Here is a 26,022-nt window from a genome sequence, read left to right as displayed (position 1 = left end):
TACCAAAATACATTACACAACCAAATACATTACAAAATAATTATATCGGTTATGTTAAAGAATTATACTTTCAGTAATACATAGCAATCTCAATTTATAATTTATTGTTTATAGCTATGTATGTATATGTATATATGCAATGTATATGATACGGAGCATGTAATATATCTTTTTGATACTTTATATTTATTATAAGATTTAATAATCAATGTTCTACATAGAATATTTTTTATTGAAATAGATACTCGCAGAGAATCTTGTATCGTAATTTACACTTTATTTCGTATAATACACTATAATAGACAGGCTTTTCTCTTCATATATGACTATCTTTTGGAAAATGGCAGTAGTGCTCAAACGTACATAGACCCAGTAAAAGTGGCAGTAAATTTCTCTAATTTGAATATCTTTCAATCGCGCTTAACTGTTACAAATCCCAATGAAGCGTTCTTCCATTTTTTAACCCTCTCTGCATATTTCGAGTTCCTGCGATAACTAAATCTCAAAATATATAAATCTTTCTTCGATTTTGATTTTTTGGACAGAAAATTAAAAGATCTTAAATAAAAACCGGTTCAATAATAAAATACGTGATGATAAAAAAACTTTTCCTGAATTTCAAATTTCCATCACTTATACAGTATATGATAAATATAGGTCGAATTACTATGTATATATGTATAAAGGAATGAATCACGGCGCGGACACAGGTGACGATTTGACGATTGGATTAAGGATTGACAATCAGCAAATAGAGATGAAATGTTTATGTTAGAGAATTGAACGATAAGCCTGAAAAGCGATATACGTATACACGTGGAAACTGATGCATGGTGACACGTGGACATTTAAATACACGTCGTAAAATTGTTTGTCGTGTATGTGAAATCGAATATGTACTATAGAGAAGGGTTGTAAGAGAGTTATCGTAGAAGAATTATTAAAAAGTTGTAGCAATATTGTCGAATGAGAGTTGTAAGATCGTATAACGTAATACTTGTTTACTTATTTATTTAAGACTGCATATTTCATTAGCCCTACATTGAACCTACGTTCATGAAACTGTAAGAAATAGAAAATCTCCCTGAAATCATTTCCGTGTATATTTATCTTGTATAAGAATTTTAATTAATAATATTCTAATTTCTAGAATAAAATTAACTTAAAAATGAAAGAGAAAGTTTTTCGACAGGATCGAAGGTAATGGAAATTCGATTGATATCACGTGAGAGAATTTTTGAAAATCGACAAAGAAATCAATGTTTCTGCGTAATTTTTATTCTGTCATGTCTCCAGTCATACTTCGCGCAACGATTTAGACTAAAATATTCGAGGCACCGAGGCAACGTTTTCTTTCAATTTTCAACTCGAATCGTACGATTCAAATATCTTTCTCCGCGTTCTTAATCATCAACGAGCAATACACGTTTTTCTTTTATTTTCTCGTTCTGGTTAGCAAGATGTTTTTATTTCATCGCTGAAAATAACAACGTTGTTCCTTTAACTTACTGGTTCCACTATGAATCATGGAGCGCGCCTTAGTAATAAAAAGAAACGAATAATTGACGTGCGCTATTGTCAATGTTACTATGTGTTACTTTTATATATACAGGGCGTTTCATTTAAAGACGTCAACAGTTATATCCGTTCTAATAATTATACTATAAGGAATGTGTTAGATTAAAAAAAAAATTTAATTCAAGTTTAAAAGCGTCGAGTAAGAAGAACTGACGCAGAAGGGTCAAGGGACATGTGTTCGCGATGTATTTATTAATTAAAATTTAGCCTGACCTTCAGTTTCCATGTTGAAACGTATGAATTATGTTTAAAAAATGGATCACCCTGTATTATATATACTAATCCACGAATCAGAATAGAAGTATCTCTATCTGGAGGAAATCGATATTTCGCATCAAGGGTTAAAAAGTTCGTTTCGGTTTGGTAACGTGGGTTTCTCACGCTGCTGTGCACGGCAATATACTTGTTTTCTTTTCTCATGTCTTTTCTTTTTTTTGTTTTCTTTTTTTTTGTCATTTTTTCTTTTTTTGATTTTTGGGTCTTTCCTTATACCATAACGTTATTACAATGACAAGCACACTGAGACACTGCGCCAATCCAATAGAAAAACAATATTTGTAATTATTGTGCCAATAGTATTCACAGTTTCGCGACGAAGAAGCACGACTATATATGTATTTATTTGTAACTGTCTGACGATCCCCTTTTGTCCGTGTGATAATTCTGTCGTACTTCTTTCATCGGATCTTTCTTCGCTAACGAATAACAACTTAACGATTAAGACCTTAATGGTTGTATCATTATACGTAAGCGTAATATTTCGATTCGTCTAACGAGAGCAACTATATTATATTATAGTCGATCATATAATCGCTAAGGGAAGTATGCGTATATAACGATTATAAGGGAAACGATCATTATTTGCGCGATGAATAAATTGTATATCAATTCCTCTACGTAAAACGATCGAGAAATACATGCTTGAAAATATTGACTCGTAAACGCTTGCCTCTAGAACGTCTTCTCGTGGGAATTCATTTCCAGCAATGTATATTCTGCGTTTGTACGCGATCGAAGGAATAACAAATGATAAATTCGTGAAATACGAAGGAAAAATGGAAGAGAACAGAATGATCTATGCTTTGTTCAAAATTCAAACGAATAATAAATACAATAGACATCGCTGACGTTGCTTGAATTGAAACGTTACATCAGGCTTAATCTGGTCGTCGCTGCTACAAGATAAAATTTAAGATCACTCTATGATCGTTACATGGATTTTTCCACGTTGTGATGGTCCCTGCGGGATGTTATATACTTGGTGTCGTACATTTTCGTTACACTTTCCATACAAAAGCATAAATATCTCGAGACGCGATACGAAAGCGAAATATGCAGATACAAATCAGAATAATGCGAGCGAACCTGACGACATCGGCATGCTGTTGCTTGAAGTATACTACTCGCCACACTGCCGCGTCGGTTTTCGTTTTCATCTCTATTATTAAAATTGACATTTTGGAATAACGCGAAACGAACGTGAGTTACGAGCGCACGGAAATAAAAAAATGCAACCTATATTTTTCATTACTTCTATTATCGGACGGAAGATCTGAAAAATACGTTGGAGAAATGACGCAAAAATTTCTGGCGAATAAATAATTTAATGGCAAATAACACGGAATACTCATGGAAACGAGGCTGTGAAAATTACAAATGTACTCATAGAAGCGTTCGTACAGACAATGAGGAAGTGCGTGCTGATGCAGTCGCAGAAGAATTCTATGAAAAATCCTACAAATTCCATACCGCAATACTGATCGTCGTATGTAACACGTTGGCTGAATCGATTTTTGATTAAACTTCGCAGTAGATTATAATATCTGTGTTTGTCCTCCTACTAATTTAGCAATATGATATTTAATATGTCCACTGTAATCCGCTTCTATGTTTTAATAGTTCGATACGCGTCAATACGCGTACAATTAAAAATGTGCTAACTCTATTTGAGTATCGATCGAGAGATGGCCAACGTGTAGAAAGACAATAATATGTCGAAAAGAAACTTAAGGGACTAATTTATAACAGCGCGCAGCTATTGCACCGATTAACAAGCTACACCGCATCAAATCGAAAATATACGCATAATTTTTGTAACCTTTGATTCATACAAAAGACAGACGCGGAACAACTGAACCTTACGGCGCTAATTTATGCTCGCGCTCGGTTTGCTGATGCTGATATGCTTACGATATACTGCTCCGTCTTGAGAGCCATCGAATAAATAAATAAATAAATAAATAAATAAATAAATAAATAAAACCAATCTATCGTGATTTATGTCTAAGCAGTTACGACTAAGCTTCCGTACAAAAATCTTAACGTTAAGAGAGGAAAGTAGAAGATCTTTGATTATTGGACGGAGTCGTGCAAAAAAGAGGAGCGATTCATAATAGTTTCATGCGTCGTTAATGCGATAAACTTCTTTCTTTTTTTTTTTTCCTTTATAAAAGTAAACGGATACAAGACTGGTCGAGGATACGCAGATCAAAAAACAGCGAGTAGAATATAAAATAACATACAACAGACACATACTCAACGTTTAATCGATATAAAATTAGATTTTATACTCTTTACTTACAACAAATATTATTCATCTAAAGAATATGATCTGCATATCTTCAACTATGACATTTTATGGAGAAATCAAACGCTTACGATATATCTAAGTGTTGTACAAAGAAAAAGAACGATTAAAGAAGTTGTCGTTAATATTATCTACGTAACGCTACGTACGAGATTATTTTCTCTTTTGCATGATACCGTACAATCCGTTCTGTCGGTATATGAATTATACGCTCGATTGCAATAGTACAACCTCGTATTTGCTTGCACGTTTGAAACGGTAGACTCAAGCCACGGATTTGAGAAACGGAAGAAGAGAAAAAAAGATATTCGGCGTATCTTCGCATAGTATACAAAACGATCATACATCGGTATCGATGACCGACGAGTCTACCGCTAATCCTATCACTAAGACGAGCGATGTTTTATTATTATTCTCAAAAATACTGTACACAAGAATACCTAAGTTACGTCGAAGCTCGTTCCATGCTCTCGGACGAGCACCGAAGCTGTGTTAAGTACGACCGAATTGATACGCTTCATTCTCCCTTTCTTTTAATCAAGATAAGATAAAACAGGCGGGACGACGTTGAGACTACGTTCTGTTCGAGAACTGAGTCGATTTTCCAGTTTCGTTATTTGATAATATCGAAGTTCACCTCTTTAAGAAACGGAAGAGGCCTCGACCCTTTTCCGGTGGCGGTGCCATTAACATCGGTACTTGGTTTTTATGCGTTATGTGAATCTGCAACAATAAAATAGCTATAAGTGATCGGTAGATATAATTAAATAATTACTAAGTGTTCAAAGGATCAACTTACAGTGCATGGACCCTGCATCCATGGTTCGCCATCGATTTGCATCGGGAAACGTTTGCTAGTGGTGATGGTGACACTGCTGCATTGTGCCAACCTTCTACCGGAATGACGTAGTCCAGTTTTCACTTGACCCATATGCAAACAGTTCTCCAAACCGATCACCTCTATGAGATTGTCTCCAATATCTAGAAACATTACACTTATCTTTCATTCGCTCCAACTACGTCCATCTAGCTCGTTAAATAATCATTAAACATTGTCCATGCACTTGCCTTGTATTGCGGCTGTAAGATCTACGGAATTAAAACTGCTGGTGCTCAGTTCTTTGTCTGGTCGTTTCTTCCGTTTACCAAGTCGATGTTTCGTATGGTGTTCACCCCAGAGATTGGAACCTCCATGGGTAAAAGGAATGTTTAATAATGCGACACCTTGGAGAGAAGGTCCGTGTGCCAAATCTAACGGTGTCCCGTCGCACTGTGAACGAGAAATATCGAGATTACAATTAACCATTTTTTTTAAACAACATTTTAAACATTGGAAAAACATTTACGTACAATGATCTCTAGATCTTCGTGAAGATTTTTACAGCTGGCAGCAAATTGTTCCGTGGTCGCGTACTCAAAGTACCAGAGTTTGTTCTTCATCCGGCTATTGAATTTCTCAGGATTCTTTTCCCTTTCCATGTGGAATTTTACACAGATCGCCGCGTCCACGCCCACAGAGAAGTAATTGTTAATGATATTGTACGGTATACTGTCTTGATTTGGTCTCATCTCGTCTTTCTGATCAAGCACCTCTATCTGCCAGCGGTCCATCATTACAGGTGTCGCTTTCTCTATTTTCTAGAAATTATTTCATACAGCAATTTTAAATGCATCAACCTCGTTTTAACGACCCGTACAAGAATGATCTTTTTATCATGATATTTACATACTTTGAGTACTTTATGAATAGCTTCTCCTTCATAACCACCGCCCCATCGCAAACACCTTGCAAGATCGTTGCCTGTCCCTAATGGTATGACACCTACGGCTGGTTGATGCTCGAATTGGACACGATCTGAAGTTTAAACAGAAAATGCCGGTTACAAATGGATCATCCGAATACCCAGCTCTCAAATTATTAATCGTACCCATTGTCTCTAACACCCAGCCAACGGTACCATCGCCGCCGCAGCAGATCACCTTAAAGTTCTTCACGTCCTTGAACATTTGCAAACCCTGCATAGGTCCGCCCACGGCCAGATTATGAACTTGGCGCGGGTTCAGGATATATTGGAACTTCCTCAACATGCGTTCGCCTTGCCTTCCTCCGGATTTCGGATTTATGAACACCAGAAGTGGAAAAGTATCCGGCGGCGGTGTGATTTGGAAGGACATAGCTGGCTGTTGATTAGTAGCAGCACCAGATGTCAGGAATCCACTTTGCTAATAGAATTTTGCATCTCCAATTAGAATCCTTTGATATCGCGTCTCGTTGGCGTTTAATCGTTCGATTCAGCTCGCTACACTTACCGAGGTAACAGCCGACGAGTCCTGGCCGTGTTTGCTTCCCTTTTTACTGTCCCTGGATAACGATCTTTGCCTGTCTAAGACAACTGGACAAATCGCCGTAGGCGGAAGGATATGAACTGCGTACTCGCCCAGCGTGCACTCTGTCCTCACTTGCGAAACGCATCTGTTATGCAACTGTAAAATCGTTATCAGCGTGAATAACGTTATACGAGTACAATTGTTGTTCGATAGTTACAACTAGACCGCGGATGTTTAAGCGAATCTATATGTTCACGAACATAATTACAAGAATGGAATATGATCGGAGATTTGTTGCGTTCAACACTTTCGACATTTTATGTATTTTTCCACATTATGTTTACTTCACTACTTTACTACAATGTCACTGTATCGTTAAATTTTTACGCGAACGTGGATTAATTATAGCTTTATTATCTCTTTTCTCTTTCAACTCCAGCTATTTCTATATTCCTCGCTGGAAATATAAAAAGTACGATCTATACGATATTTTTATATCGAAAGGTACATACAAATTTTGAACATGAAACCTCCAAACCTTCGTACACACTTACAGCATAGCTGGGATATTTGGTTGCCTACATAGGGAATCTGATTCGTTGAAAAAAGAAGTAATTATAAAAGGAAGGAGACTACTCACTGTCAATTGACACCATCTGCAGTGCAAACCCGTAATCCCATTGTAGCTCTTGATAGTTTTTCTACATTTGAAACATTTGCCGTGACAATTTCCCTCGACCCAATGGTGCGCCATCGTTTGCGACGTCTTTTTGCTTTTCACGTAGGTTGCTATGCAAGAGGCTGGCGCTCTTTGAACGCATCTTTCATGGACAGTGTACTTGCAGACTATGTAAAAAGAGAACGGCTCGTTTGTCTGTTGCTTCAGTGCGAATGAAACGAATTATCGGTACTCGAGACGCGAGTTACTGTAAACTCGATAAACAACGATATACTTTACGAAAATTGCTCTTCCTTCATCGCAGATTACCAAGGTGCAAAAGGAGAAAAGAGAACATATAAAAAGGGCGGAAGCTCATCGGATGAAAATGTTTTCTGGCAAAACATCCGCGAAAAAAGAGCCGCTGTAACACGAAAGAAACTCCGATGATACTTACAAACACAACAAAGACCCTTCTTTCCGAGACCGACTAGCATATTCAAACAGAGATTGCAGTAGGCGGGTTTGCTAAAGTGTTTTAGCCTCCAGAGATGGTTACCGTCTTCCTTTACGTGAGAATCCAAGCCCAAAAGAACCAGTAGCGGGATCGTCGTCAGACCACCCCTTTTCCATTCTTCCAGAGATACCGTACCATCCGCGTCGTAGTCTATTTCTATCATCATATCTTGCAGTATCTAGAAATATCGAGGATTTACGTCTAGGTATCGCTCATCAATTTCCCATCTCTTCGTTGCGTAAACAGAGAAATTTTAGATTCTATGTATCTTCCTCGCAAACGTAATATCTCTTCTATAATATTTGTAATAAAGTAACTCGGAGGAACTGTTTTATTACAGAATTGAAATTCACGATGTTATTTAAAGTATCCTTTTTTCTTTTTAACGGGACGCTTCGTTATTTTAGAGAAGGTTTTCTGTATCAATTAAAATAAACGTTTTAGGACGAAGAGAATTGTATTTAGATGAAAAATAGAGTTATTAAGATGCGCGTGGACACGACAACGTGCATCTGAAAAGGAATATTAATGACATTCCAACTCACCGGTTTCAATTCCGAGACGTCCCATCCGAGATACTCGGCGACGTTCATCATCTGATTGACAATGCAGTCCATCTCCTAGGGAAGCGTGATAATAATATTAAAGCCGTGGCTACGTTAGATAAGGTGCTTTCGAATCGATCTATTTCAATTCGTTGATGGACTTCGTTGCCCTATCGACAGACGTATTTACGATTAATTTGTCGATAAATTTCCAATACCAGCATATAAAACCTATAATCATTTCGTTTAACACATATGGTGAGAAAACATTGAACGAAAATATAGATATAAAATCGACCATTTGGAACGTTGCAAACTATTGGCAATTCTGTGCAGTTTCCATTTTCTTCGCATTTCAAAACGCTGTCGATGAGAGTCGGTTTTTTGTAGCGATTAAAGGAAAAAACAAAGGGAAAAATCTCGTTCAACTCACGTTTGTGTCAAGAACGCCGTTCCCATCTGTATCGTACAGCCGGAACATGACTGAAAAAAAGAGAGAAAGGCAAATGAATTAATGCGCGTCGAAATTGGCGTGCAACAAGTTGCAGCAGATACGCAGGCTCGAGTGCACTGTATGCGAGTGCAACTAGCGAAGCAGACTGAGAAAATGATTGGCGTTGGACACGCGAATACGAATGTTTAAAGGATACAGCCGTGACTGTCGATGCATCTGTCCGTGAATTTTTCTTTTATCGGAGTCAGATGATTTATGAGAAAGTGGCATAAGAACGCGTTAACGGCGAAAGGTTACCCGAGATCGGAACAAAAATACCCAATGCTCGCTTTCATAAGATCTAATTAACTTTGATCGATACAAAAGAAACAATTACTTACACTCTAATTTATCTTCTGGCCTACCAGCTTCCAGGAGGGAAAGATAGCACACGATATCCTTGAGGCTGACTTTAACTGAGTGGACATCTATCGTGCTCTGTTTTCTAACGAAGTTTCTCATTTCTGCGAAATGAAAGATAATGAACGAAATTAAGATCTGTTTAATTCAATGGGTATCGTTTATCTGCCAGAAACATTCTGCTCTCTATTCATTTTCGTTTAATCCTTTTGTTGCAACAAGTAATTACACCCGTAGATACCCAATATCAAGCGTTTATTATACTGCATTGTAACGTTCATTCGTTCTCTTCTATTAACACGTTCACTGGCACGCCTGTTTTCAAAAAAATCTCCGTCAGGCCACGCGTGAACCAGTCTTCTCGTTGAATTTGAAATTTACTCTCTTCTTTAATATTTGTTACGATTTCATCGCGCACTCGTTTTCGTTTCTTTCTGACTTTACCAATTTGAATGGAAAATTAAACTATTGCCATGTAGGAGAATTATTTCGAATTAATTCATTTTACTCTCGTTCTTTAATATTTGTTACGATCTTATCGCGCACTCGTTTTCATTTCTTTCTGACTTTACCAATTTGAATGGAAAATTAAACTATTGCCATGTGGGAGAATTATTTTGAATTAATTCATTTTACTCTCGTTCTTTGATATTTGTTACGATCTTATCGCGCACTCGTTTTCGTTTCCTTCTGACTTTACCAATTTGAATGGAAAATTAAACTATTGCCATGTAGGAGAATTATTTTCAGTTAATTCATACGAAAATATTATTTTTACAAATAAAAGCGTAACCATTCGTATAGTTCCTTTAACACGTTGACTGCCACGCGTGTTTCCAAAAAAATCTCCGTCAGGCCACGCGTGCAGCTGTACCAAGCGTTCTCTGCTCGGTGCTCCCATCGATATTTTCATAATGCGAGTCGCTCATCCGGTGGTCTTACCTCTCGTTTCTTTTGTTTCAATTCCTTCGAATTTGTTTCTCATTTCTCCACTTTCTACAAAATCAGTTTGAATCTTGGCCGAGCAACGAACGGTACAACTTAAAATCTCTGCCCTAATTCGTTACAATGTCGAGAAGAAAAATTGAAAACTTATTTCTTAGCGAGTCAGATAGCAGTGAAAAAGAAAGCTTTTACGAGGCTTATGATTTCGGAAGAAGCATTAGACGCGTGTGCAAACTATGTTATGCAAATAAAAGACGTCGAATGGACCGAACAAAGGCACGAAAGAATTTGAAGAAAACAACAACTTATTGTCCAAATTGTCCCGACCAACCTCAGCTATGTATAGAATGCTTTAAAGTTTTACATGCTAAATAATTTTTTTAATAAACCATTTTCGTATTACTTTTATAACAATTCGACAGTTTTATTATTATTTATTTTATATTAAATAAGCGACACCCGAATATGGTTTACGTGGCCTGACCAGAAACTTTGCTGTCATGGTGTCATGGTGTCAAGGCAGTCAACGTGTTAAAATAGGGCGGATTTCTGATGCAATTCCAATATATCAAGCTCTTAACCCTTAGAGTGCTATGGATGCATATATGCGTCTGGCGAAAGTCATCGGTGTGGACTAAGGACGCATATATGCGTCTGGCGAAAGTCATCGGTGTGGACTAAGGACGCATATATGCGTTTGTCAATTTTTCCGAGCACCTACGCACAAGTAATACTATTACGTTTGTGCGAGATAAATATAAATGCATTTCAATGTTAATGCCGCGCTCAAAGAAACTGTCTTTCCTTTTTTTTTTTATTTAATACTTTGTATTCACAATTTGTCCAATTTGGACATTTGGTAGAATAATCGTGCCGGCACAACACAATTATCAAGAAGAAAATGTGTTGTTTGTGTGAAAAATAAGAGAAGGAACGACAGAAAATGCGATGTCGGATTACGTATCGATGATTGTTTTGAAATTTGTCATGCACAACTGAATTATTAACTTGTGTTATATTTACTAAATTTAGTTTTCTAGTTTATTGTTTTCTAGTTTACTACCNCAAATTCTAGTTTATTGTAAATTTCAATGTTTATAATAAATAATTAATACTAAAAAATAACGCTCTTGAATCATTTAATCTCGTGCAAAAGAATTACTATAGCTTATTACGATTTGCGCTTCGAATAGTCAATCAACAGAGTTCAGTATAGCGAAAAAGTATTCAGTCCACAGCGATCGTCTGCGCTGGCAGCATGCCGTCCGTACGGATGGCATAGGCTGCGAGTATTCAGCACTCTAAGGGTTAACGCACAAATTTTTCTTTGATTTAGTAGCGAAAATGGGTAAATATCTGTGTAATATAAAACAACTAACAATGAAAATGTGCATAATCGTCTTATAGTTCGAATCTGTAAAGATCAACGACTAAAATAATCAGCCAAACTAAAAGCAATCTATGACCGTATATGTTACGAATATGGTTAAGGATAACTATAGTCAGACGTTAAATTTGTTTCAGCATAACGCAGCTTCATATCTTTAGGTTAATTGGCATTCTTGTACTAACCGTGTTACGATAGAATAGAACCGTACTTTTCAATATCTACTCACTTTTTGAGTGTTTAAATCAAATGCCTAATAAAAACTATCAAAACAATGGTACGCCATAGCTGAAGAGATTGAGACCTGGTGAAAACAGACGATCCGATACATCGTTGCAGTTTTCCACCAGTAACATTGCACGATTCAATAGTTATATATTTCCAATATCGATATAGCACCCTTGTGCCCGTTTCATCATTAGAAATATAAACCTGTCGAATCGTAAAGCGTTGTTGCAACGAAATTGCAATAGTGTCGCATCGTCTGCAGCGAACATGGATATAAAATACCATTACATATGATTGACGCTTACAACGTGACTAGACAGTTTCAACTATTATTCTAATAATTCCAGGAAAAGCCGTGGTCTCATGGTGACGTCAAAGTCGAAGAAAAGTCCGATCGAATATTATTTTTAGATTAGAACGAAATGGCTTTCGTCAGTCGCGTCTAAGAATCTCTACAAGGAACCTGTTGCTTCGTACGTAGCGGGCTTTAGGAGCCAAGTATCGATGCATGCACACGAGTACCGCTCTAATTATAACGATCGAGCATTGCACGTGCACGACTGTTCGTTGATAGACGCGACGAATATTCTTGGAACGATATTTGTAAGCAGAAATTTCGTGTTTTACCTTCGTAATTTCGTTCGATACGTAAACAATTTCTCGATCGAACGATCGAGTACGGAAAAAACGTAAGCTACTGGAATCTTTGACATTCGATATTCTGCTGTTACATTGTTGCAGTATATCGCGCAACCTTTCTCCGGTTCTGTAACAAAATGTAATTTAGTCGATAACTTAACCGTGTTATGATCTTCGAATTCTTTATCCCCCAATTTTACTTTAATCTCGATCAAGAAAAGTCTTTTAACGTTTTAATATCGCAATGATACTTTCTCAATTTCTTCGAACTTAGAAAGAACCTTGAAGCGGATTACTATACACTCTGTTAAAGTATTCTGTTTTAAGAATTATTATTATTATTTATGGTAATTGTACAATAGAAGAATGCAAGAAAGTCGTTTGAAAAAATGAAAAACGATCTTCGAGTGACTTTCAACGACGTCGATGTAACTCTCAAATGACCTTGACACGATTTTTGACGCTTTTCGAGTATTTGTCGCAGTTTATTAAACCTTAATGTAACCTTGAACAATCTAGTATAGTTTTGAGCGATCTAGAAATATCTGTAAAAAATGTTTCAATCATCGCGCAAAGAAAAGTATCGAATTTCATCGAAATAATATTCCCTCGAACTGGCCGATTCGGAACTATTCGAGGACACTCGAGGATGACTCAATAAAACGAGTAGAACGTGATTGTCTGACCGAGAGGCAACTCGTGCGAGACTATTAGTTTGCCGTGTTGCTGATAAAAATAGTCCCGAATCGGAGACAAGACGAAGCCTCGAGACATCGATATTGTCCCTGTAATTCCTTCTCGTGATTTTACGAGTCTCTAGATACGTAGGCACCTGAGATGTCCCCGTGAAGAAAACAGAGAAGAAGAACAAGAAGACTAAGAAGAAGAAGAAGAAGAAGAAGAAGAAGAAAAGAGGAGAAAAAAAAGGAGGAAGGTTAAAACGGCTAGTCACGAGGGAAATAAAACCGGTCGATCAATCGTTGAAGGCGAACGATTTATCTTTAGTACGCGCAACAACGTTGAAACAAATTCACCGGTAATTCTATTGCTCTCTGGCGGTCCATTTTGCCTCGTCCATGATTTCTCGATGGCTACGTTCGCGTTTTATATTGCGGCGATTTCAAGTGACGCACGAATGAACCGCGAAAACTGATTTCATTCTCGCCGCCAAGAAACGCGCGAAAAATCCTGTTTTCCACACTTGACCAAGCCATCACACGGCTTAATACGTATCAGCTTGATACCTCGTACTGTATCGTTCGCTTTCGCTTCTCGTAAAATTCTACAACTTGTGTTTCGCTAGTAAAACTGATTCATCGTTATATAGCAGGGAACATCTTTGGCATAACTTCTCCGACATTTACGTGTGAAGATGGTAGCGAGGATGGTGTTCCATAGCTGTAAGTAAACAGTTGATTTTGAACAGACCGCGGCAGTGTTATTTGTAGATGCAGCAACGCTTTCGTATTTCAACAAATATTGATATTGAACATGTAATTAAACGCTGTCGAATCTTTCGTCCGATGAAATCATTAACGTAAAAGCTTGTTTGCAATGTGATACAGCGCAAACTTACAGACAAACTCGAAGAAGACAAAAAGAGCACGATTGCCCCGACTAATTATTCTTCAAACCAACGAAGTTACTGGTGCGAAAGAGAGAAAAGGAGTTCATCGATCATCAGAGGTGCATGGTATACGGATTCGTTGGAGAAACTTGGCTGCAATTTATTCCACCGAGCAACGTGATCACTGAGAACAATTAATTTAATTGAAACCATCGGTGCTCGCCGGATGACACGATTGATTGCCTCGCCACCACGATCACGGTGTAATGAATAACCGGACGGGCTAACTTATTCGACGTTATTTCCGGCCAGATTTCATTTCGCCGTATGAATAGAATCATCCTGAACGACCACGTGCATTGTTTCCCGCGACAATTAATCCGGCGCAACAACCGACCTGGTCTTTCGGCCACGTCGAGAAAGCGATATTCTTGCACGATGTTACTTTTCTTTGATAAAAGGGCCCGATGTTTCGCCTGTTTCGAACAACGAGAAATGTTGGCCAATCGCGGCGAGCGTCGATGACACAAACGTTTCTCCGTCAACCTGGAAATTCATGACGTTTAATTTTTGCGTTACAGGAACGATTTTACTTAACAACGAAATTTCGCTCGCTTGTAACTTTCATTGTTGATTACGTTCAACAATGATATTCCACGTTGTCTTTGTAATAAACATAAATGGGTGACAAAGCACTGCTATCTTTAAACAATGGAGGAGTTTGAAAGAGGAAAAGTCGTGTAAAATATATTACACAAAATACTTCTAAATATTCTCTAGTTTGTTAATTGCAAGCTAGTTAACAGGAAGAAACAGGACTAGATCGCTCGACATTTTATTTGTTGGGAGTATACTTCCGATTTGAATTAAGACTATTCTTTGTCAATTCAGAGTTCTCCGTCGAAATTGAAATATTTACATTACAGAGAAATCTCTATTTGAGAAACACGTGGTATTTAGTATAATTGTTATTTGTGCAGCGTGTCGAAACTATATACTGTATGTAATTTTGTGACACATCGATATTAATAACATTTACAATCTGATTCATCGTATGTGATCCAGACACCCAACAATATACACTAGTTGAAGTTTTCAGAGAACGAGCATAATCCATTGAAATCGCAATTAATCTGTCCTTATCCGACTTAGAAATATTGCCTTCGTCTCACCTTCCTTCAACAATGCACCAGGAATATCTGGTAAACGTGTTCGAGCGCCCTTCAGCACCATTGTGTCACGTCACGTCAGGGATCGATGATTAACGGGTGGCTCCAGAGTTGGAGAACACGGAAGCTTTGCAACCGGAAGACGACGAAGTTGCAGTTGAAAGTACTATTAAACAACCATCAGCCGCGATCAACGATTAATATATAGCGGGAAATATGAAGATGACACTTGTTGCTTGCCGCGTGACTCGAGAGATACTGAGAAAGTGTATCGAGAGAGCGTAACGCCAAGAAGAGTCGCGATGTACTCTACGGTTGACGTTATTTATACCAGATGATACACTGGTTCGGCGTTATTTTGGGATTCGAACGAATACGCAAACTCATCGGTGAACAGCGGGATAATTGAACAACGAAAACGAGGGTCTATGGATTGCTGAAAAATTGATTCGCTTGTTTACTGGTCGCTATTGATTGAAACAAGCAAGAACAGAATGTGATCTGATATATACGTTTCGTGTGTAATTGATTTTAATATTGGATCACTTATTCGTAGGATTTATAGTATCTATATACCTTTGTTTTGATAATTACTAATTAATATGACTCTATTACTTGATAGATTTAATGTATAAAGTATATATATGTCGGGTTCACATTAAGATTAGGCTTAGGGGCGTGCAACGAATCTTCATTTGGATTAGACATTGTTGCTATGCGATAGAGAAGATATTTATTAACACAAATATGATTATTACGGAATTTGACAAGTAACCGTGGTAATTAGATACTCGAGACGCTGATGACAATGATCCTAGGTTCAATAACGAATCCGCGGTCAACGGGATAGCAAAGTACGCTTTCTTCCAAAGTGCAAGTTGTACTCAACTTGTCTACGGTACAAGTATTACTGAACTAACTCTTTGTTAAAACGTAGAATATTCACCGAGCGTAAAGACGCTATGTAACTCGCTAATGAGACCTCACGAGAGAACGATTTTCCGTCACGATGACGCTGCAGAGAAAAACTATGATGGGGTGTGTCTAAGGACACGAGATCATCGGATTCGTCGAGGAAAGCCTTCGTTCGGAAAGTGCGGGAAATGGACGTTCCTGTTAATTGGTTAATTTCTATGCTGGTGGTTGAAAAGGGATGCTAACCGCCCTTGAGAGAAAGTTGCTAGCGGGTAGCGTCGTTCGTGAGAAAAGCAGATTTCCCGTATCTTCCCGTAGTAGGTGATAGATTTAGGGACTGTTAGGATAAAGACTGTTTGTCCGTTTGAAGGACCTTAGTTAACTAAATCCTAACATTTACAGCGGGTCCTCAGGCTAGCTGAACATGTACTGCGAAGATGCATCGACATCTGGTAATCATCATGCCCGAAGAATAGGGTCTGTGTGTGACGAGCCACGGGACAGAAACCGTTGGAATGTTTACTGTCGCGTGCCGCCACAACTATTTCTTTTTAAGGAGAGCTGTACAATTACGCCATACCTCTTTTAGGTAAAAACGTTCATCCCGTGACCGCGGCCACGTTTAGCGACTAGTTGTCGCCTCGAGCCCAAGCTCATTATCACAAATCTCGGACAATTGTAATCGGGTTAAATCATAAAGGCTAAAGTATTGGGGATTTTTCCAAGAATTCCAAAGGGGAGGCCCCGGTGTCCTTTCATCTTTGACATATATATAATGAATACATCTGATTTGAGATTTGGAAGCGTCAGTAATTAAAAATCTTTGTTTTAGAAAGTAAAATAATATTTATATCTAAAATAAATTAGAAGATAAATAAATTTGTCCAATGATATTAGACTGACAACATGGGAAAAAGTTAATACAAAGAAAAGGGAGATTACCATAAACTTGCAATTTCTGTTCCTAAAGATAAAAGGATGAATTTTTTATATATTTAAGTATAAGGGTATTCTTATTGTTTACTATTAATAAAACAATATATAGGGTACGCTACTTGTTTACATTTACACGCAAAATTAAAATAACACAATACATTATAATGTAATTAAAATATAACTGCAATTAATATATAATAATACGTTTTTAAATGTACGCTTTATATTGCTCGACGTACATAACATACGTCTTTCAGTCTGTCTATCGTTCGAACGTTTTTCCCAAGGGACGGTTTTTCCATAAGATTGCTCTTTTTGATCAAGAAACGAAGGTGACAACGTTTAAACGAGGTAAAGCAAGAACACAACGTTTGATGTCGTCGAATCTTTTCATCTTTCAAAAATATACCGCCTTTGAGATTTCGTCGTTTCCCTCTTTGCCCGCAGAACAACTCCGCAAACAGTTAATCTTGAATTTTCTCGAATTACTCCGTGACATTTCACAAAGATCAAGCTGTCATTTAAAAATGGATATTTACGCGGTTTCCTGTATCTAGGAAGGCGCAAAGGTTTAGTCTATCTCGTCAAAATCTTGTCAAAGTCAGCTAAACATTTCCTGACGCTCAAGGGCACTAAAGGTCACTCCTTTATTGCCATTGCCTGTTCTCTTTTACACACACCGTTTTATCTTCGTAACTTTCGAACTTTACAGTTATTATATTTACAGAACTCCATTTACCTGAACGAAGATTCAGTTAGTGCTTGATTAACTGGACTCCTGTCGATTGAATTAATGAAGCTCTCTCGATAGAATAATCTGAATAATCTGAAAAATTACAGGTAGCCGATAGAGTTGGTGAACTTTTGTTACGTAAACTTCAGTTTTATTCATAACGATAAATTATGAAATGTGACTACAAGTTCGAACAAGTGAAATGATCTAATATATATCGAATACATCTTGTAAAAATGATGACCCTCGACAATAGCATTATCGGGTTGTAGATAAGCAGCAAAAATGTGAGTTAACTTACTTATTATGGTTTCCGAATTTTTAATAACAATAAAAGTATTTTTAATGCTTTAAGAAACACGTTATCACGGAATTAAGACAATTAATCGATAATTAAAAATAACCCGTTATATTTCCTTCGAGTTTAAACAATTTTTAAGCCACTAAAAGAGGCGACAGGGTTGAGAACGATGCTGAAACTGCAGCAACCTAAATTCTCGAATATTTCATTTTACACTGGCTATAAAAAGTGTTTTTTCACTTACATTTAAGTAATCTAATTGAAATTACAACAAAACTACATATAATTATCAATGACATTAAACGAAGATTAATAAGAACGCATTAACATCCACTTTTCAAAACATTTCAAACTGATCGGGACAATGGCTCGTTTGTAGAGACGCGAATAGAAGCTTCGTAAAACTGAACAGGCTTGCGGGGTTCGTATCTTTTCAATTCCGTTATGATAAGGGACGGACTTGCGATCGAGCTGATGCGCCAACTTATAATTCAACCGCGTTTACGATCGCGTTACACAGGATCCCCGGGAATAATGCATCGACGTAAAAATCGGTGGGCGTACGGAACGAAACCTCCCCTTATCATATCGAACGTAGCGCGTTTCCCTCCCAGCAAAGAAAATTCCACTCCATTCTCGGAGCACATCAATTTTTCCAGCGTGCAAAGGGTATTCTCGTGTCGCTGTTTCGCTTTCTACGGTTATCCACAGGCTCGCGGATCGTAGTTTTTGTCGGTCTTAACGATACATGATTTTCTTGGGCCACCGACTATCTCATCAGTATGAAAATTAGCCCCGAATATCCGGCTTCTTAAATTGAAATGCCACTTTGAAGGTCGAGTGGTAATAACGCGGTGTTCCACCGGAGCTGTCACGAAATTTATCGTCGGCTGGCCCAGGATACCGGTTTTAATGGAACACTCGAACTATTATTCCGCAGCCGGAGAGGAGATCTTCCGAGTTTGTACGCAGGTCGTGATGAGATTGTCGCTGATCGTTTGTCTTTTACTGGCAAAATATTTTTCATCTCTACACTTTTACCGATGTAATCATTACTGTCCTGTCTCATTACACCGCTAATGAAATTTCAATTATATAACATATAAATACAATAGGAACATACAAGTTTTCTATGGTAAGTGTTTAAATAGCTTCGTGAAGCACCTAGTGTACCTAGATTTTCATGATGTCTGACTAGTTGTGTCGTCTTTCTGTTACGTTATAAATTCGAACTATTTTTTAGATCCTTTTATTTTTCCCCTTTTTGTGCGTGGCTTCTTCGAAAATTCTATTCTTAACATTAGAATTATTGATAACTAAATGAATAGGATGTGAAACTTGTGCGAAAAGTGTGTAGGATAATATATGAAGATCACATCGCACAAATTTGTTGATTTTCTGATTTTAATGTTATCTTAGGATTAACCAGGAGGATTGTAATATGGCGTAATTGAAAATGGAAATAACCTGTTGAATCAAGAGATGTAGATCTTTCAAAAATGGTTGGCAAGCCGATAACGTCTTGTGGAAAGCAGAGCAGTAGTTATCAAGACGTTCTAAGCTATTAAAATTTCAAAAAATGGATCAAATTTATAATGTTTTTACAAAAAATTACTCTGTAAAATTCGTACAATTCTAATAATAATATTTAGAAGCTCCCCTTTCCTTTGACATCGACATCACGTTCATACGGAAGAACACACGGCAAGTAAGCTTCCGTTGAAAATAATTTTTTACCAAGCAACATATGACCGGACATGCGTCAACAGCTTTTGCGCTGCGTTATAATTGTGACGCAGAGACTAATCGATTAAGACATCATCGAGCTACCATGGACGCGACCATTAAGTACTACACATTCTTACAAGTTTTACGGTGTCGGGCAGCTCGCCTTTATGGCATCGATTTGTTTGCCAATCTATATGTCACGACTCATCGTAAAGAATCTTACGATGATCATAGAGGAAAAGAGACAGAATTACGTTACGATCATCCTGTGATGCCATCGTCGTTTAACTCGAGATGGCCTATAGTCGCAGAATTATTCTTCGTTCTACTTCGAACCGGACGTTTATCGGCGTTGTACCATAATGTCCCTCGAAACAGAATCCCAGTGCATTCCATTTGAAATGCGACCAAAAGCTATAACTTCCTGTTCGAGTTAAACAGAACGACTTATGTATTTCCCTTGCACGTAAATTTTAATATCGTCGTCCTGCTCGAATGCAAGTTTTATATCCATTGCCAGATGTTTCTGAGCGTTAGTACCATTTTTAGGATTCATAATGTTATCCGGCTGACCCATTGACACGAATAATCGAATGTTAAGCAGCTTGCAATATTACGGCTGCTTCTTATTAGTAAATTGCCGATGTTTATGCAAATGAATAATTTTATACGTAAATTAAGGAAATGGAACCTGAGCAAATATTATGTACACGCCTTTTTGTTAAAATTTGAAATTTGAAATTTCCTGCAAATGCATAAATATCCGCAGTTTATTTATTAATTTAAGTGTCTTGTTAGCTGTCGTTCTTCCTACATTTTTGCGCTTCTCATATTATAATGAAATTCTAAATGTGTTGGGATTGACAGGGATGGGACAGGCAGAGTTAGAAGAAGCTTGTTGAAAAATAATAATTTCCATTGAGAAAAACTAGCATACAGGAACGTTTAACGCGAAAGAATTAGTATGCCAATAGATCAATAGACTATGAATATGCAGATGTTTACCAACGTAATTTAACAAAATTTACTTTGGACATTTTTCTCAAATGCATAAAAATCCGCGATCTACCAATAAAGTTAATTAATCAAAATAATCTTCTATGTTCTCGCAAAACAAGCACCTAAATAAGTTTTTCGATTCAACGGCGACACCGTCAGGAATAAAAGGAGCAAGAAAAGGTAGGAAAGGGAAGGAGAGCAAGCGGGCCATCAAATCATCGTAATCCCGTTGGAAAGCAATGGAATGCCGAAGAGGAGCGTGCAAATCGGTCCACATCGTTGTTAACATCCAACTTCACCTACCTTCCAATTTCCCGTTGTTGACGAGCAGCGAATTGTTCGACTTCCTGGACGAATTCCGCGACATTTGGCTGTGACTTGGGCTGCTGTCAGTGCTCTTCTTCTCAATCACATCGTGACAGCTGTACGAGGTGTGCTGTATCGTCAATATAGGATGGACGCTTCCTTGAAGCCCCCAAACGGATGAAACACAAAAGAGGATATTGCCAAGTGAGTGGTCGAATGACCGAACGAGTGATGGAGCTTTCTGATTTATCGTGGCTCCGATTCTCCATTTACTATACTGGCAAAGCAACGCCTAATGGATGTTCGTGGGGGTACATTGCGTTTCTGACCGATTTTGTCTCCGATTTCGATCAATCAGATGCACAAACACGGATAAACCGACACCGACCATTTAATGTGCGCGCGTTGAATTTCCCGTAACAGGCGACATTTGCCCGACAGAAGGACAGAGTTATTGATATTGTCAATAATGCCGCGTTAAATATTGTTCCATTTGCGTTTGGAATTAAACCAGTCATTAACGAGGCTTTCGATTTTCAATAGTACGGTTGCCGGGCATTTCGATGGAAATGATAATTAGAGGAGCAAGTTTTGGCTTTGTTAATTGGATCATTCCCTCGATTCGATAAAATTGTCTTCGTTTGTGGCGTTGCTCCACCGAAGGAGAACTAGAGAAACAAGAGAAAAGTCCTCTGCCTTGGCAACCCACTCTTATACTTTCTGTTCAAAATAAACATTTCTATCATTTTCTCATAAATGTTTCGTTACTATTGTCCTCTGAAATTCTCATAACAAATTTCACTGCTTTAAAAAACCACGTTACTTACAAGTAATAATTGCAAGTAACGATGCAATAATAAATCTCCTTTTCTACGCTTTTATACAAAGCAACGGATGAAAGACGATCAACCAGAAATTTCAGTTTTCAGGGTTAAAGCGAGACTAATGATTTGCTTCTTCTCGCATCTTCCACCTTATCCTCCTCCGTTTACGCGCAAATTTCACCGAGAAAGTTCTGTTAATAACTGAGAAATATACCGTAATGCGAATGACTGGACAAACAAGATATTTCCCTGTCTTTCGTTTATTTTATGATGTTAGTGCCTCGATTATTTGCTATTGCCACTAAACAGTGAAACGCTCTTTCACTTAGATCGCTGTTGCGAAAGAGAATTGACACCCTGGACGATTTCGCGGCAAGATTAAATCATCAAATGAAACCAGTAATCATTCACGGTGACCCACTTTGCACGATCGATCGATTTTTTCCCTGTCATAACTTTGAAACTCGCGATTATACATAGTACTGGCCGGTGACGGTGTCAGAAACGTTTGGCCGCGTAATGTATCATTCGGTATTAGAGTGTGCGTGAACCGAATAAAGATAATTGACGGTTGCTTTGCCTGTAGCGTTCTTCGAGATGCTCGTCAGTGTGTTGAGTGGCAAAACGGTGAAATTTCGCTTTATTTATTATATTACCGAAAATATGACGAATTACTTGTATATTTAAACGGCAATAAATTAAGCTTATCCATATGAGATGTCGTTTCACGAAAGTTTGAATTTAACGAGCTCATAAGACAGATATGAAGTTCTCATTATTGGCTGCCTCAAACGATTAAAATATCCTTTTTATATGGAATTAAATTTAGGAAAAGTGTCATGTTTGTACGTAAAAGGTAACGTAAAAATGAATTCCGTCTGGAAAATATTTTAATGCGATATTTATGAACATATTATTATATTATTATATGAGAATATTAAGAACAAATTGTAGATAAGGAAACTGTTCTACGTAATAACTGTCGAGCTCTATTGCAAGAATTTTTTAATTCTACTGACAATTCTTATAAATTTACAACAGTGAAATTGTCGAGTTATATAGAAATTTTGTTAAACTGGTTATGAGTGCAGTAAAAGTTTCATTTGACAGGATGACATTTCATATGCGCTAACTGGATACCCTGAGTTAACATTTTCTTAAAGTTGTGATTTTATAGTTGTCTACAGTGGAATTATAACAGAGGCACGTATCAAAAGCATCTATTGTCTAATCCTCTTGTATCCCGCGAGGAACAGGCTAGTTAATGCAAACATTTCAGTCGGTTTCTCTCCGAGTTAGAGGAAGTTAATGTTGCATAATGTCCCTGTAAACGCGCACTGGTGAAAGATGATTCAGCGCGTTTACGTGCACGTATATTGCGTTTACACTGTAAATACCTTTATCAGGGACCTAAATTTATCATCGAAGGACATTCTAAATAGACCTTTCCTTCGTCAACGTTTCAAGGATTAAAAGGCTGCGAATAATTAGAAGCAATAATAGCTTTCTCTCCCTTTATAAGATTCGAAAACAGTTACAATTTGTTTAACAATGTTGGATTAAACATTATACGAGGAGAGATTCTATTTTGAATAATTCTACAGTGATTAGGCAAGTTGGATCATTATCACGAGCGTTAAATATTATATTTTATAACGGTGAAGTAAAGAATCGAATGAGCAGGCCTTTTGTCTCTGTGTAATGAGTGGACTGCAGATTTATGCAAATTGATATTTTTTAAATTTCCCACGGATGCATAAAAATCCGTAATTAAATTTACTTGGAAAATAATTTGAATTTTTTTTAATTTTACTTCTGTCATAGAGATCGATAGAACAATACAGAAATTGGTATCTTAGAAAATAGCGAATGTTGAATATCTGTGTGACTCTGTCGAAGATGAAACGTTAATTACCTGTGCGTGCTCTGGTGGAGGCTTCGCTTTCCGTTCTATGGTGTCCTAAGGCTTGCAACTTCTCCGTGAGACCATGAATTTTGTCGGCCAAGGAAGAAGTATGTCCTTCCGACGACGTTCCACCAGGTAAACCGGTGTTGTTCACGTTGCTGCTGGACGTTGTGTGAGACGTAATGGCAGCACAGGCGGTCGTCGACGATAGCACAGCCATTTCCTGATGCAGAAATTATTATCCTTGATAGTTTAAACGAACACATATGATATTTTTATTTCCGATCAAATTTTAATGATTTCATTCGCAAATTATTATGAGAAATTTAACGAAGCTTCGAATGGTATAGTAGATTGGATATTGATATTATAATTTCTCCAACACTATTTTCATCCCCTTCCATTTCAACGGCTACCACAAGGTCACCCCTTTAAAAAAAGGAAAGGATTTTTTAGAAATTAAATAGAAAAATCTTACCTTGAAAGCTTTTCCATCGACTCGAGGCGCCTTCTTAACGAACGATAAAAAAAGATGTCGTGAAAGTTCGTCGGGGGTTGACACTTCGAGGTAAGTGTCCAAAAATTTACGAAATCCTTCGTAATCGATGTCCTGAAACAAGAAGATTCATTCTCAGTAATATGTTAATAATATTTATTTACAAAATTTGAACATAAATATAAGTTTATCCTTAGTTCGCGTTGTAATTTGTTATATAAAAATGAATGACAGTAACTTTGGTTATCATAATTTCTTCATCTCGAACTAAAGTTTCCCTTAATCGGGGAAGTGATGGAGGCGTAGCTCATCCACTGATAAATGCGACATAAGTCGATTATTTATGCAAACCTGGCAACTGCGAACCGGCAAATGGCAATTGCTCGACCTGATCGATAGTACTTAATTTAATTAATCATCATCCCTGGAGTCTGTTCTCGAAACAGATTACGCCCAGGTTTATCACTTAAACATTATGTTGATATAGCAAATCCCAATTGTACTACCAAATCTCCATTGAATATCGTTGTAGATCATCGTCGATTTATCACTGATATTAAACCGTCACGCGAACGTCACAACAGCTCATCTTCATTGACATTTAAAGTCGTTTAAAAGTTACAAATATCATCAGTGTGTGCCATTGACACTCGAAGTCTTTTTAAATTCACGGAGGTCGTTCATTAATGGCGTTAATATCCAAAGCTATTTGAAGTCGTGCCATTGAAGTTCAAAGTCGTTTAAAGATGACCAGATCATTCGAATTAGACTCTTCAATGATTGTTACTATGTGAACAGTAAACGAAACATAAAAATGTTAAATATGTGGCTTTTTATAAACGTGAAATATAAATACTCATTTAAAATAATAAACAAGATATAAATTCAGCAACTTATTATATTATGTTGTTCGCAAAGCGTATTTTGTCATTTCAACGATACTTGCCAATCAGTATTTGTATTAGGTTGTCCGGAAAGTTCCTTTCGTTTCATAAGGTGATAATAGATGAACAACAATTTCTGTTTTATATTATTTTATTGAATTAGGTGTGATTAGGTTCGTGCATAATTCAGTAAATTAATATAAAACGAAGAACATTGTGCGTCTATTATTTTCTTATAAAACGAAAGAAACATTTCGGGCAACCTAATCTCTACCACGAACGTTCTCTACTCGATCTTTCCTAATCAAGCAATTTAATGATGTCCAGAATCTCCCCAGCATACATATTAACTCGATAACAGCAACGGCCATCTTGTAATCAGCGATGCTGAATAGTTTGCTCGGGACTGGTCGATCTGGATCAACTGCTATTATACATGGATTATGCGGCGATCTAAATCCTGTTAACGCGTAAGCTTTGTGCACACAAAGATGGTGGTACGGTGTTCGCGGGTGAAAATGAAATTCTGTCGCGCTTCGAATCACCATACGAGAAACTGCAGGATCGCGTAAATGGCTTTTGATCCATCGAATATAGGCAGTTTTTCGAATAGATTAAAATCATATTGGCGATTGTGCGTTGGTAACACCAACCGTTTCTAATGAAAGATTTCGGGACAAAAAGGATAGTCGCCCGATAGGGACGAAATGAAATTTTACTCAGAGATCAGATAAAAATCATTCGAGCACCTGTATAATGAAATAATTGCTTTAATTGGTTCGATATTTCCCTCGTCTGTTGGCATACCTGTTGATCAAGATTACGGGCGTAATATCGCTGAAGAACAAATTGCTTAAATAGAGAAAAATGCTTTCAAGCGAAAAAATGTAGTGGATTCGTTTAACACGTTGACTGTCATGACACCCGTATTCGGGTGTCAGCAAAGTTTCTGGTCAGGCCACGTAACCCATATCCGGGTGTCGCCTATTTGAT

At 37.4% G+C, this 26,022-nt stretch overlaps 1 protein-coding gene and 1 long non-coding RNA gene across 8 annotated transcripts; one reads left to right on the top strand and one right to left on the bottom strand.

Annotated features, from left to right (window-relative positions):
- Positions 1–257: 257 nt before the first annotated feature.
- On the bottom strand, positions 258–24,259 carry LOC122572584 (diacylglycerol kinase 1). 7 transcript variants are annotated; one of them, XM_043737744.1, is made up of 15 exons: positions 24,128–24,259; positions 23,659–23,872; positions 20,917–21,078; positions 9,048–9,170; positions 8,647–8,696; positions 8,214–8,288; positions 7,609–7,846; positions 7,134–7,339; positions 6,476–6,649; positions 6,094–6,388; positions 5,896–6,020; positions 5,516–5,803; positions 5,234–5,435; positions 4,965–5,146; positions 258–4,888 (listed from the first exon to the last, which is right to left on the bottom strand). In XM_043737744.1, exons 2-15 carry the CDS (start codon positions 23,867–23,869, stop codon positions 4,799–4,801), a joined length of 2,421 nt encoding a protein of 806 aa, XP_043593679.1. In that variant the 5' UTR covers positions 23,870–23,872; positions 24,128–24,259; the 3' UTR covers positions 258–4,798. The 7 variants fall into 7 exon arrangements, with proteins under 7 accessions (XP_043593679.1, XP_043593768.1, XP_043593857.1 ...); XM_043737833.1 differs by lacking the exon at positions 20,917–21,078; XM_043737922.1 differs by lacking the exon at positions 24,128–24,259 and having other exon boundaries at positions 20,917–21,049; positions 23,659–23,788.
- On the top strand, positions 13,385–13,970 carry LOC122572831. The gene is made up of 3 exons (XR_006318575.1): positions 13,385–13,512; positions 13,593–13,665; positions 13,831–13,970. It is a non-coding gene; the product is annotated as an uncharacterized LOC122572831 (long non-coding RNA).
- Positions 24,260–26,022: the final 1,763 nt, after the last annotated feature.

The sequence above is a fragment of the Bombus pyrosoma genome, linkage group LG1, assembly GCF_014825855.1.
Source record: "Bombus pyrosoma isolate SC7728 linkage group LG1, ASM1482585v1, whole genome shotgun sequence".
Taxonomy (NCBI): Eukaryota; Metazoa; Arthropoda; class Insecta; order Hymenoptera; family Apidae; genus Bombus; species Bombus pyrosoma.
This window is presented reverse-complemented; position numbering and strand designations above follow the sequence as displayed.